The sequence below is a fragment of the Ictalurus punctatus genome, chromosome 1 (genome assembly GCF_001660625.3).
Source record: "Ictalurus punctatus breed USDA103 chromosome 1, Coco_2.0, whole genome shotgun sequence".
Classification (NCBI taxonomy): domain Eukaryota; kingdom Metazoa; phylum Chordata; class Actinopteri; order Siluriformes; family Ictaluridae; genus Ictalurus; species Ictalurus punctatus.
The window spans coordinates 5,778,065-5,793,332 of NC_030416.2; the positions used below are offsets into that span (position 1 = coordinate 5,778,065).

The 15,268-nt window shown below is 44.6% G+C and overlaps 1 protein-coding gene across 2 annotated transcripts in view; it reads right to left on the reverse strand.

Moving 5' to 3' along the window:
- The window catches only part of dnah5l (dynein, axonemal, heavy chain 5 like), a 277,853-nt gene that overhangs the window by 52,486 nt on the left and 210,099 nt on the right, over window positions 1–15,268 (reverse strand). For both annotated transcript variants that reach the window (XM_047154071.2, XM_047154066.2), the window contains 5 exons: window positions 10,673–10,849; window positions 10,236–10,430; window positions 9,940–10,095; window positions 9,573–9,755; window positions 3,575–3,745 (listed from right to left, as the gene is read on the reverse strand). In XM_047154071.2, coding sequence (XP_047010027.1) covers window positions 3,575–3,745; window positions 9,573–9,755; window positions 9,940–10,095; window positions 10,236–10,430; window positions 10,673–10,849 — 882 coding nt within the window. The remainder of the gene's footprint in view (window positions 1–3,574; window positions 3,746–9,572; window positions 9,756–9,939; window positions 10,096–10,235; window positions 10,431–10,672; window positions 10,850–15,268) is intronic.

A 15,268-nucleotide genomic window follows, 5' to 3' on the forward strand; every position in this document is an offset into this window, starting at 1 on the left:
TCCGTCGTTGAGTACGTGCAGGACATGCAAGCAAGGCTTGACAAGGTGGGCCCCATCGTCCAGGAGCACATGCACGCGGCACAGGAGGAGCAGAAGAAGGTATACAACCGCCCCGCACAGCCCCGGGAATTCCAGCCGGGGGACCGGGTCCTCCTGTTAGTGCCCAGCAGCGCCTGCAAGTTCCTCGCCCGGTGGCAAGGTCCATATACCGTCCTCGAGCGCCGGGGCCCGGTCAACTACCGCCTGCAGCAGCCCGGTAAGCCGACGGACGAGAAGCTATACCATGTAAACCTGCTGAAAAAGTGGGTGGAACCAGCCCCGGTGGTGTCGGCGTTCGCAGCTCAGGACTCGGACCGGGGCAAGGGTACCTTGGTCGGCTTAGGGGAGGACCTCACCCCCGCCCAAAGACAGGAGCTTACCGAGCTGATCGACCAGTTCGCAGATGTGTTTTCGGCTTCCCTGGGGATGACCCAGCTGGTCCAGCATGAAATCAAGACTCCTCCCGGTGTAGTGGTGAGACAAAGGCCCTACCGTGTCCCCGAGGCCCGGCGCCAGGCCATCGAGGAGGAAGTCAGTCGCATGCTGCGGGACCACGTCATCGAGGAGTCCAGCAGCTCCTGGTCCAGCCCCATCGTCGTTGTGCCGAAGCCGGATGGGAGCATGAGGCTATGCAACGACTTCCGTAGGCTGAACCAGGTGTCAGAGTTCGACAGCTACCCCCTCCCCAGAGTGGATGACTTGGTCGAGAGGCTGGGGAGAGCCCGATTCATATTGACCCTGGACCTCACCAAAGGCTACTGGCAAGTGGTGCTCGCACCGGAGGCAAGGCCCAAGACGGCCTTTAGCACGGCCACTGGCCACTGGCAGTATCGGGTTCTCCCCTTTGGGCTGCACGGGGCGCCCGCCACGTTCCAGCGGCTAATGGACATCCTCCTGCGGCCCCACCGGCAGTTTGCAGCGGCCTACCTGGACGACGTGGTCATCCACTCCTCCACCTGGGCCGACCACCTCTTCCACCTCAGGGAGGTCCTGAAAGCCCTCCGGGAGGCCAGCCTGACGGCCAACCCAAAGAAGTGCCACCTAGGGCTGACGGAAGCCCAGTACCTGGGATACCGCATCGGACGCCCCAACTAAAGAAGATCGAGGCTGTGAAGGACTACCCGCGTCCGACATTAAAAAAACAGGTACGTGCCTTCTTGGGATTGGCGGGCTACTACCGCAGGTTCGTGTCTAATTTTTCTGCTGTAGCCTCTCCCCTCTCAGACCTTACAAAGAAGGGCCAGCCAGACCAGGTCAGGTGGACAGCCGACGCAGAAAGGGCCTTCCAGGCCCTAAAAGGGGCCCTCACCAGCGCGCCGGTAATCCGCAACCCGGACTTTGACCTCCCGTTCACCGTACATACTGATGCTTCCGAGACCGGGCTGGGCACCGTCCTCTCCCAGACCTTTGACGGGGAAGAACACCCGGTCCTCTACATCAGCCAGAAGCTGTCCCCGGCCGAGAGGAAGTATGCAGCGGTCGAGCGGGAGGCACTAGCAATAAAATGGGCCATCGAGGAGCTGAGATACTACCTGGCAGGCAGGCACTTCGTCCTCATAACGGACCACGCCCCCCTGCAGTGGATGGCCAAGGCGAAGGACACCAACGCCCGGGTACCCCGCTGGTTCCTCGCCTTACAAGACTTCTCCTTTCAGGTTAAGCACCGGGCGGGGGCCCAGCATGGTAACGCGGATGGGCTCTCACGACAAGACACCCTCTGGGCCCACCACCGAGCGGCAGTAGGCTCGGAGCTGAGGGGGGGTACTGTCACGACGGGCAGAGAGCCGGCGCACACAAGAAGGAAATCGCTCCTTCTCCAACTGCCGCACCGGCACGACGTGGGCAGCTTCGTGCCGAACATTCAGCCAACCGGAAGGACCGCCGCGGCAGGGCGGGACTGATGCGACACCGGCCAGCGATTGGCGGACCCAACGGAGAAATTCCACCACTCAGGCGACGGCGGAGGAGGATAAAAGGGCGCGCTTCCGGCCGTACGAGAGAGGAGAATATCGTAGCGACAAGACGGACTCCGTGCGTGTTTTCCAGCGACTCGCAATCACCGAGCACGACGGTAACCTCACGCCCCACGCTAATCTCTCTCTCTCTCTCTCTCTCTCTCTCTCTCCACACAAGGTGCAAGCGCGGACGAGATCGCCGGGTGGTGAGAGTCCCACCTCCGGAGGACGCCGGCCCGGGAAAACTCTCGCCCCCGTCTCGGGAATCCCGCCTCCGCCACGAGTAGGCTACACCGGCAGTCACGCCTCCACAAGCCCCGCACTCATCCCCTCACAACCCACTCACCTCACCCTTGCACCAAATAAATCACCGTTTGTGAACGTTCTTCTGCCTCCTGTGGGTCTGTACGCTGCCCTTCCCCGGGCTAATTCCTATATATATATATATATATATATATATATATATATATATATATATATATATATATAAATAATACACACACAGTGGTGTGTTTGTTTGTGACCCCTGTAGAATTGTCTATAAATCTGTATAAATATGTCCTAAAACATCATCAGATTTATACACAAGTACTAAAAGTAAACAAAGAGATCCAAATTTAACAAATGAGACAAAAATATTATACTTACTTCATTTATTGAGGAAAATGATCTAATATTTCATCTATGCGAGTGGCAAAGGTATGTGAACCGCTTGGATTAGCAGTTAATTTGAAGGTGAAATTAGAGTCAGGAGTTTCCAATCAATGGGTGACAATCAGGTGTGAGGGAGTGACCTATTTTATTTAAAGAACAGGGATCTATCAGTGTCTGACATTCACAACACATGTTTGTGGATGTGTATCATGGCGTAAACAAAGGAGATTTCTGAGGACCTCAGAAAACAGAGTTGTTGATGCTCACCAGGATGGAAAATCTTACAGAACCTTCTCTTAAGTGTTTAGAAATACTGTGTACAAAAGGAGGAAATTTAAGACCTCTGTTACCCTCCCCAGGAGTGGTCAAACAAAAAAGTAAAAGTACAAGACATGTAATAGTCTGCAAGGTCACAAAGGAACCCAGGGTAACCTCTAAGCAACTAAAAACAATGACCTTCAGCATACAAGTCCTTCTACCAAAGAATGGCTACAGAAGAATAAAGTTAATGTTTTGGAATGACCAAGTCAAAGTCCTGTCATTAAGAATAGACATGTTGTGGAAGGAAATGAAGCAAGCAGGTCATGTGAGGAAATCCACCAACATCCCAGAGTTGAAGCTGTTCTGTATTGACTAATGGGCTAAAATTAATCCAGGCCGAAGTGTAGGACTAATCTACACTTACTGGAAATGTTTAGGTGGAGTTATTGCTCCAGAAGGGGGTCACACCAGATACTGAGAGCAAAGGTTTGCATACTTTTGCCACTCACATATATGTAATATTGGATAATTTTCCTCAATACATAAGTGACCATGTATAATATTTTTTGTCATATGTTTAATTGGGTTCTCTATGATCTATTGTATTATTAGATATATTATCTTAATAACTACTTTAAAACCATGATGCCTCTTGACCCACGTACCTCCTCTGCAGTACTTTTGGTAACTCTAAGAACCTCTATCAGAGACTTATCCTCCACAAGGGAACCTTGTGTGCTGGTCAGTCTATATAGTAGGTTATCCTCCAACTCCTGCATCTTCCGCTTGTTGGATGTGACCTCTACCACCATTTTTACTCGTTCTGATTCCATTTCCTAAAGAGAAGGGAAAATGGTTTCTGGATTACGAAGCTGGCTTTCTATTTATTCATTGGTGTTTTTAAAAATAGTCGCTCCACTTGAACACAATGCTTTGCATAAATATTCTCATACCCCCTTGAACTTTTCCACAATATTAATGTTACAACCTTAAACAGGGCACAGTGGCTTTTGGCATCTCTAAATTGTTAATGTGTGTGTGAGTATGTAGAATTGGTCCCTGTGATGGGTTGGCAACCCATCCAGGCTGTCCCCCACCTTGTGCCCCGAGTCCACTGCTATAGGTATAAGATCTGAAGTGATTTTGTAAAAGTCTGAGGATAAGTGGAACCTTGATTCTTGATAACTCTAAGTTCATTTGACCCTGATATGTCCCCCAATAGTTTTCCTGCTGATAAATAAAAGGGCATTGTTGATGAGGTGATTGACATTTTTAAACATTCTGCTACAAACTGTTGTAACAGACCCTCAGTGGCCAGTTCTTTGAGAATGTTGATCATTTTAAGTTAGCATGTTGGACTGATATTAAAACTAGCAAACCAACATGAGTGAACAAAATGATGACAAACCAATGCAGCTAAGAGTGTTCATTTTGTCAGCTATTTTTAAATTTAGTATTAGTCTTGGACCTGTCAAATGTCCTTGATAGTTTATATCATTTATTCAACCTGTTTTAATTAGTCAAGTTTAAGTTTACTAAAAGTCTGGGAATTTTATTCTTATTTTAAACAAAGAAAATCACAAGTATTTTATGGTTGAAGCTTGAGCATTTTATATAGTGGCTTGAAAATTGGCATAAATGGCAGCTAAATCACTTTCAAACATTACATCTCTTTCTTTGTAACTATTTGTCATATAATGGAGGCTGAGATGGAAGCAAGTTCAGGTAAGGCAGTTTAATGAGAAGACAAATTCATAGAGCATAGATAGGTAAGGGTCAAACAATCCAAACTAGGCAAGGCAGAGATTCAAAATCAAGGGAATAACCACTCCCAAAAAAAAAACATGAGCAACAACAGCAGGTAAAGGCTTGGTAAATGACTGGGACGAGACGTAATACTTCACAATGGCTGTGTGTGTGAGAGAGAGAGAGCCTCTTAAGTAGTGAGGTGTGATTGAGAACAGGCATGTATGATTAGTCCTCAGGAGAATGGATGTGTCTGTGTGTTCCATTGGGAGTTGTAGTTGTTGGCCATGTTTGTAGTTCATGGTGCATTCTGGGAAATGGAGAAATTTTTGTAATAAACAAGTAGGCTAACATAACTGTGGATATAAAATTTAGCAAGCTATGATAGTGAAAATTAAGTTTGTACTGCATCTGTTAAAGTAATTGTTACTATTAAAAACTTCAGCTCCGTTAAGCCTCTGTTAACTTGCCTGAGGTGGTCTGATCAGTCCTGTGAGGGCACGAGCATTCTCTTTGGCTGCAGCCTGTAGGTATTATGGCCACTTGATCTCTGTGACCATTGAAACAGATCTGGTGCCCCCTTTGTAGTGAGCTCAGTCAACATTGCGCAACCACATGCAAAATATCCCCGCTACACTTATGTGCAGAACTCACATTTATGTGCGGAGCTCATGTTCATATGCTGTTTCAAAAACAGTCTATGATATTTTGTCTTCTCTTTTTTGTCAACGAAAATAAAGAGGTTTTTATATTTTAAACTACATTTTAGTCTTGTCTTTTTTCATCAACAATATTGCATGTTGATATAGTCACAGTTATTGTTTAATGATGTTGGTAATACCTGTCAATATACCTGCATGCAAATGAAAAGTGGATTTTAAGATGCACATTAGGTAATGAATCATGGATGCACATGTACCGTACCTATCCATGACAATATGGACAGGAGAGAGGCGGTCCCACTGCCTATGCAGCTGTAGGCTCTGTCTCCAAGGTTTCTAATACGCAGACTCTGGCTCCAATTTTTGTAAAATTGTGACTCCCATTTTCACCCACAAAAGGCTTCAAAAGCACACAAAGAGCATGAACAGCTCCAAGTTATCCACACATTTACAGTCATTGAATTACACAGAATGGCATGCCCCATAGCCTTCATGTGGTGGAGCCAATGCAGTGGCGCATGGTCTACACAGAGGGTGAATTTGTGCCAAAATACATAGTACTGGCATGTGAGGACACTCCTATTCAATAGTGTTGTACTGTATACTTAATACAACACATACAAACAATTTTGAGAGAAATGTTAAGTGAGTAAATGGCCCCCACAGAGAGCCACTTTAACACTTACAAAGGGCTAGTGCCACTGCTCCAACCATTGAAACAGATCTAGTGCCCCCTTTGTGGTGAGCTCAATCAGCAAGCTGGTGAAGTCTGAAGAGTTAGGCACAAACCTACAATAAAATTATTCTAGCCCCAGGAACTGTCACCTGCTCACCTGGATACATGGTTACCTTGGGCAGGCTGAAATTGCAGCAGTCTCATTAATTTGTGGATGCACCTGCCCATGAACCATGTGTAAGCCCAGATACTCCATCCATCCAACTGCACACTTCACCAGGTTCTGGTCAATTTTTCAATGAAAATGAAACATGTCTAGCCAGTCCAGGAGCTCATCCATATGAGGTATTGGATATGCATGAACTTTTTAAACTGCATTCATCTTGCTCATATTTGTTCATTCATCCCCTTTCATACACTCTGGATGGTTATTCCTGGGCCTGACATTTTCTAGTGTTAGTTGGCCCAAGGTGTCGAGTATTCAGAATGTATTGAATTTAGTTTTTACTGTTAGAAGGTCCCTCCCACCAATTTTCCCTAATGACACCCAAGACAAAGCAGGGCTTGAACCTGTACATTAATTAGAATGGGGAGAACCCTGTGGAGGCTTGTGGGACCTCTCTTATTGTGAATAAAAAAGGGTTCGAGCCACTTATTCCAATTCCAACCATCATCACAAATGATCTGACGAGTCATATTTTTTAGGGTTTGATTAAACTGTTCAATCTACCTTTTTGCACTAGTGTGAATTTATTTAATCCACAATAATTCTTACAGTTCATGAAGAGTGAGTGACATAATAGTAGTGCACTGGTAAGTCAGGATCTTTCAGGATCACGACTCAGAAGAAAGCTCTCAAGAGCATGCCCTTGTGCACTCTGTTCTAACTGCCCAACAAGGTCCATACCAATTCTTTCAAAGGGGACTTCAATTAATGGAAGGGGGCACAATGGCACTTTTGGTGTGGATGGCAGATTTGCCAGATGATATTTGTGACATGCCGCGCACTACCCACATACATCACCGTGAATGCCCGGCCAATAGAAATGGGCCATGAGATAGTTTAATGTCTGATACTGCCCTAAATGCCCAGCTGTGGGATTATGAGGAGTTGTATGGAAAAGCATTTCCCTGTAGCTTCTTGGTACCAACAGTTGCATCATCTCTTACTTAGTTTGAACATGCTGCATCACTTATTATATCTTATATTTAATAACTGAAAAATATGGATAGGATAGTGAAACATTCATCTGGATGTTTTTTCACCAATTGTTTACCATCAATTACTCTCACTAGTTCAAAGGTGTGCCTCAGGGTTTCGTTATATGACTTTTCCAAGGAGAAATCCCTGTGAAGGGTGTCTCCCTGACACAGAACTGATGTTGATGGCCCCGGCACCAATTCCACGCCCGATGATGTGCATATTCCACACCATGTCTTACTACTGTAGGACATATCCACAAACATTTCCAGTACTAATGTCTGAAAACCTGTTCAGAGAACTAATGGATATGTGATATGAGGACTAACCGCTGCCTCTAGTCTATGCTTTTGTCCCCAGAATTGAATTGTAACTGGCACCAACAGATACTTGTGAACATCCCCACCTGGTCAATCCATTTCAGTACTGCTTTCTTGATGCTCTAGTATACCAGTTGCACACATGTCAGCAGCTGCTGGGTGGTGAGCTAGGCTTCCCCTGAAAGCAAGGGAAAGAGGCTTAGGGTACATTCCTCCTCCAGCCATCCCAATGCATGTGCCACATGCTTGAAGAACTTCATGAAGACCTCCAGATCGTGGACCATGGAGGACATCTTCATGTGTATCACAGCTGGGCCAGCTGGTGGAGCACTTGTCACTCTTCAGCCTGCTCCTAAGCAATTGTTTCGAAACACTACTGTTGTTGATGGTGCAAGTGAAAGAGTTCATAATGTTGTAACTGGTGAAAGATGGCAAGGGATTTAATTATCTAAGTAGGGAAGTTTCCATGACAGCATCTGCTACCTCCTCAAGGGTTTGGCAACACTGTAGAACCCGGTGTGTATCTCTGTATGGACATACATTTTGATGGAGCTTTGGGCTCAATTTTTTCATAAACTCAACAGAAAAAAACAAACTAAAATGTTATCTCAATATTTTGTGGGTTTCATCTCGTTCAAGTTCAATTCAATTCAATGGAAATTTAAGCTCACGCTCTCTGCATGTGTGCATGTTGTGTGCAAACTTTGCAGACTCATCTCTCTCTCTAGCTCACAATCTCACTGAAAGAACAAAATCACACATAAATATAACATACAAGTGTGAATAATCATGCGTTACCTACTGGTTCAACCAAACTTCTCTCTGCTCGCAGCTGATGCTCAACCATACTCAACTCATTTCTTGGTGTCACTTGGTATGGACCCGTTTCACATGAAACCTTTCTCACAAATAGGATACACCTATCAGTGGTTATCACAAACAATTATTATATTGCAAACAATGCATATATCCAGAGGCGCGTGCTTGCACCCAGAGGTGGTACAGCAAATTTGGGAAAAATTCAGCTAGGCTAGTTTAAAAAAAAATTCAGCTAGTTGAGCCGTTGTCAAGCGCGGATCTCTGAAGTAGAGTTGAATGGCCCTCTGGGACAAGACATACTAGCTTACAGCTGGCCTTGTGGCCTATGGTATGTATTTCTTTGGATGATTCTAATCAAGTTGAACAAAATTCAGCAATCTAACCAGAGTTCTAGTGGTGCTCCAAAAATGGCTAGCAAGAGCCCGGTGCCCACTGTTACTCATGTTAGTGGTTAAGATGACCTGGAAACTTCCTCCCTGGGCAGACTTATTGTTACAGATGAAAAGAGAGGTGTGGCATCCCCAGCCAGACTATCTGCATCTATGGGTATGTTCCCTCAATGTGGTGAACACCTTGATGACTGAAGTGTGCAGTCCAAGAATTGACCCTGAATGCTAGGGCACCTGGTAGATCCTTTGTCTCTATGAACACCAGACAACTGCCAGGGTTCCCTGCCATTTACAACCATCACTTCACAACTTTCCAGCTATAATCAACTGTTTCAAAACCAAAAACCTGAATATGTAAGCAAGGTCCAGTCAAAGTCCAGATGCAAATCTGTGGCAAGACTTGAACATTTCTATTCAGCTTGAGAATTGGTAAATAAATCGGGTTCGAGATACAAAGCTGTAACTGCGGCCAAATGTGGTTCTACCAAGTATTGAACAAGAGGGGTGAATACTTGTGCAATACCAATGAATGTTTTTTTTGTTTGTTTGTTTTATCTTTGCATCACAATAAAAATGGTTTGCACATGTTAGACATATTGAGTAAATCAAACAGTAAAATCGCAGATAAACCCTTTTCAGGTCCAGGTTGTAACACTAAAATGTTGAAAAGTTCAGTGACACTTTATGGGAGCTAAATGACATGTTTATCATAAAGTACAACAATTTCTGTTAATACAACTGTCTAACAGACAGAAAGCCTATATCATTCTTTATAAGACTAAAATGGATTTTTTTTTAAAAAGCTGGTCAAAATTTAGCATGCATTTCACTAATTGCTTATATGTCTCACTTGTTTCTCTATGAGGATAACACGACCCAGCAGCTGGTCCTCTAGACCCCTCATTGTGACAGTAAAGTCCACAACTGCAGTTTTCGCATTGATTTCAGGACTATAGGTTGGGTTGGCCAGTTTTGTGGTAATGTAAAGGGTAAATCCTTTCATTACATCTACCTCTTTATCACCTATTTTAACCTGTGTGTAGAGTGGAAGTGGACAATCAGTCACAACGGATGTTAAAGAAAAGAATACAATTGATAAGATAAAATAAATTATAAGGATAATAAACTGTATGTGAATTGCAACAGTGTACATGAAGCAATAGAAGCATAAAGCAATACAAGCAATGGTGACTGATTTTGTATGCAATCTTTTATACTTTATATGTTGAGCCAGATTTACTGAAGTTCTTCTCTAAAATGTTGTCGAGAACAGGATCCAGTTCTTCTCCAACATCTTCAATAAGTAGGGGTTTGCCAAGAGACAAAGTATATTCAAGGTGAGTTCGGAAATATTTGTGGTCTAGAGATGTCACCTAATGACCAGAAAGTCAAACAACAGTAATAATGTTAATGCATAATAGAAAAAGTGCTTCTAGTATCACATTCATTAATTTTATAATACATTTAAATCATTAAACAATTTTATTCTATTAATTTATTTTGCTCTCAATACCTGTAATTCATTATTACTTTCACGGTTCTTGATCCAGGTCTTTCCCTGGCCTTGAGGGTCAATGAGAAGTGGATATCGGGAGGCGCCAGTAACAATGATTCCATTCTGAACAGACAGTTCATCATTGGGCAGGCCCTGAAGGTTCCACTCATCTATAGTGACATTATCTACCAGCATACTGCTGACATTCAGGTTCTAAAAGAAGAAAATGGGGGGAAAGGGTGCATTTTGCAAATGTAACACTCAAATGGATCATTACCTCACATTCTTTATTACAAAACAACAACAGCAGCAACAACAAAAGCCCACTAAAATGGACTTACTATGGGCCCATAATGTAAGTCCATAATAAGTGGGCTTTTGTTGTTGCTGCTGTTGTTGTTTTGTAATAAAGAGCATGAGGTCCATAAGAGAAAAAAAAAACCTGATTTACATACCTGAGTATATGGAATATAGTTGATATTCATTTCTTTCTTCCATTGCTCTAGAAGATGACTGCGGTATTCCTGGTTGAAAGGACCAGAATAGGACAGGAACCCAGTAGCTAGTAGCACATCTCCCATAAGATGCTTAATTTGCCGCTGGAACTCAGTACTGCTCTCTGTCCAGCGGATCTAACAAAGATAAAGATCGTCATTCTATTCCATAAATGCATAAAATTAAAGTACAAACCACTCACAAATACATCAAACTATGAGAGAAACCTCACGTCCAATTGAAATAGAAAAATAATGCCTCAAATATTTTTGTTTTTCACACAATACTGGTACCTAGAAATGAACAAGACCTAAAATTAATAATTTCATCTACATACAAACAAGCTACCCTCACCAAACACTTTTTTAGGAACACTATACGAATACTAGGTCCCTTTGCTCTCAAAACAGCCTCAATTCTTCATGGCATTGATTCCAAGCTGTTGGATTCTGTTCCATGTTGACATGACAATTCCTGCAGATTTTCCAGGTGCACTTTCATGCTGTGAAGCTCCCATCCTACCACATCCCAAAGGTGTTCTTTGTTCATGAAACTTTTTTGAGATGACTTGCTTTGTGACATGATGCATTATCATGCTGGAAGTAGCCATTAGAAGATGGGTAAATTGTGGCTATGAAGAAATGCACATGGTCAACAACAGTACTCAAATAGGATATGGCATACAAGCGATGATTGGTATTAATGGGGCCAAAGTGTACCAAGAAAACATTTCTCACAATATTACACCACCCCCACAAGCCTGGACTGTTGACACAAGGCAGGTTTTGTTCAGGGAAACAGCAGGGATTCATGCTGTTGGCTACTAATTCTGACCCACCATCTGTGTGCTTCAGCAGAAATCAAGATTCCTCAGACCAGGTACATTTTTCGACTCTTCAGCTGTCTAGTTTTGGTGAGCCTGTCCCCACAGCAGCCTCAGCATTCTGTTCTTGGCTGACAGAAGTGGAATCTGACATGGTCTTCTGCAGTTGTACCCCAAGGTTGGCCTCAAGGTTCAATGTGTTGTATATTCTGAGATGGTTTTCCACTCACCAAAATTGTAGAGTGGTTATCTGAGATACTGTAGCTTTTCTGCCAGTTCAAACCGGTCTTTCGGGGACCTCTCTCATCAACAAGGCGTTACAGTCCACATAAGTGCCACTCACTGGACGATTTATCTTTATTGCACCATTCTGAGTAAACTTTAGAGACTATTGTGCATAAAAATCCCAGGAGATCAGCTGTTACTGAAATATTCAAACCAGCTCGTCTGGCACCAACAATCATGCCATGGTCAAAATCACTGAGATCCCATTTTTCTTCATTCTGATGGTTGATGTGAACATAACCTGAAGCTGCTGGCCCACAACCACATGATTTTATGCATGTACTGCTGCCACACAATTGGCTGATCAGATAACTTCATGTGAGTAGGAGTATAGTTGTTCATAATAAACTGTTTGGTGAGTGTACATATGGAAAGCTTACCAGATAAAAGACACTACTCTTTTTTTCTAAATAATATTAAACAGGTTAATAACATGTTTAACAGAGTAATAACTGCATTTTCTATATAAAAGGAAAAAGCAGCATAAATGTTAAAAATTGTTGCATGCATTTCCTGAATATGTTTGACATATAATTGCAGCATATAAATTATTTACTTTTTTATTTTGGCAACAAGCATCAGTGGGTTTTACATAAAAAATACATCTTTCAGGAAATAATCACAAGTATTTGTCTAATAAAATGAAACGTCTGGGTTACGCATGATCCCTGAGAAGGGAACGAGACGTTGCGTTAGCTGAACGCTGTGGGGAGCGCCCTCGCGCGTGACCGGTATCTGAAGCTTGTGTTACATCAGGGCTATTTATAGGCCTGCCATGATCAGGTGACTTAAGCGCCCCACATGATATATAAATGACGCCTGTGAACCGAGCCATCAGCCTCTATTATCTGAAGCTAAGACGCAATTCACAGGCATGCCCCATTATGACAAAGCTACGCAATGTCTTGTTCCCTTCTCAGAGAACAGGGTTACATGCATAACCCAGACGTTCCCTTTCAAAGGGAACTCCACGTTGCGTTAGCTGAACGCTGTGGGAACAAGAATAGCCACTCCGTCATACTGAGGGTATGGGACACTCGAGCTTGGGCCGGAATGTATATTCAGGCTGTAAAATCAAATGAATGTGTGTGGCGTAGAACACCCCGCCAAAGCACACACATCCTGTAAGGATACCCCTTTGGACAAAGCCTTAGAGGAGGCAACCCCCCTAGTGGAATGAGTCCTTATGCCCATAGGCGTTGCAAGCCCATGCGCCTCATAAGTGATAGAGATTACTTCCACTATCCAATTAGAGATGCACTGCTTCGACACAGCATCACCTCTACTGTCGATGCCAAAGCCGACCAGCAGCTGCTCTGACTTACGCCACTGGCCGGAGCGGTTGACGTAACTACAGAGAGCCCTTCGGGACACTATAGGGTCCATTATGAGGAACGGAGGAGGGCAGAAAGCCTGCAACACTACTGGCTGGGCAGCAGATGTAGGCACTTTAGGAATATAATCTGTCCTAGGATACAGGAAGGCCTTGGCTAATCCAAGGGTAAAGTCAAGGCGGGAAGGGGCAACAGAGAGCTGTAGATCTCCTACTCACTTAAGATGTCAGGGCCAGCAGAAGAACTGTGGCTGTGGCTCTGGTGGCAGAACGTGTTGTCCACTAATCGTCCACTAATTGTAGGGTTGGCGTTCGATTCCCGGCCCACATGACTCCACATGCCGAAGTGTCCTCGGGCAAGTAACTGAATCCCAAGTTGCTCCCGATGGCAAGCTAGCACCTTGCATGGCAGCTCTGATACCATTGGTGTGTGAGTGTGTGTGTGAATGGGCGAATGAGACACAGTGTAAAGCGCTTTGGATAAAAGCGCTATATAAGTGCACCATTTACCATTTACCACTTACCAAAAAAGCGCTATATAAGTGCGCACCATTTACCAAGAGCGACCTTCAGACTCTAAAGGCTCAAATGCGGCACCTGACAGACCTTCCAGGACCACAGAAAGGTCCCAGGAAGGCATAACCCTTGAAGTTGGAGGATGCTGCCCCACAGAGACTCCATCAATAGGGGCCTGGCTGGCCGAAATGGCGGCCACATAAACCCTGATTGTAGGAGGAGCCAACTGCGCTGAGAGATGTCCTTGTAGGAACTCCAGGACTGTAGCTATTGCACAGTTCGCTGGGTCTAGCTGACCTTCCTCACACCACGAGACAAAAAGTCGCCATTTGAGTGCATACAATTTTGTTGTGGATGGTGTTCTAGCATTCTACATGTTCTCTACAACCTAAGTTGTGAGACCAGACTCTATGAGCTGGTGCCCCTCAGGGACCAGGCGCACAGTTTCCATAGTTTTGACTGAGGGTGATAAATCAGCCTTCAGGATTGAGACAGAAGATCCCTGCAACTGGGAATCTCCAAAGGAGTAGTGTCTAGTAGGGATATAGTCTCTGAGAACCATATTCGAGCTGACCAATAAGGTGCTACTAGCAGCAGATGTAGACAGTCTTGGCAAACTCTCGCTAGAACTTGTGGGAGCAGAGCGATCAGAGAAAAAGCATATAGATGTGACCTCGGCCACATGTGGACCATGGTGTCCAGCCCTAATGGTGCGGGAGGAGTGAGAATGAATCATAGCGGGCAGTGTGTTGTCTCCTCAGAGGGGAACACATCCACTTCTGCTTGGCCAAACCTCCGCCATATGGACTCCACCACTTTCTCCACCAATCTCTGGGTCTCAGCTTCTGCCTCAACAGGATGTCTGCCCCACATTCCAGTTGCCCAGAATGTACATTGCACTCACTGACAAAAACTTTCCCTCTGCTCAGAGCAGAATTAGTTTCGCTTGATTGAACAGGGGGCGCGAACATAATCCTCCCTGGTGGTTGATATATGAGACCACTGCTGTGTTGTCTGTCAACACATGGTGATTTCTCAATTGAGGAAAAAAGAATTTCAGTGCTAGAAATATGGCCTGCATTTCTAGGCAATTTATATGCCACTCTAGATGAGGGCCACTACAGAGACCGTGAGCTGAACATCCGTCTAAGTCCGCGCCCCAGCCCATGAGGGAGGTGTCTGTAATTATCATCTTGCGATAAGGAGACACCCCTAGAGTATGACCAGAGGCTACAAGCTGGGGACATTTCCAAATTCTCAGAGCATGTAGGCATCGCCAAGTAACATTAATTACTCTCAGAAGTTTCATCCTCGGATGAAACCCCCAACTTTTCAGCCACCAGTTTTCTGTGCAATAGGCCCAATGGTATGACGTTGGCTGCAGCTGCCATCAGCTCCAACAGTCTCTTGTAGAGACTGGAGAGGATGCCAAGATCCAGCTTTATCTTGTTCAATGTTGATAGGATTGACCCTACTCATGTTGGGGATGGAAATGCCCTCATCATAGTAGAATCCTTATAACCCCTAGAAAAGTTGTCCACTGCATTGGAGAAAGCATACTTTTCTGAGGTTCAACCTGAGCCCCAAGCTCTTCATGTG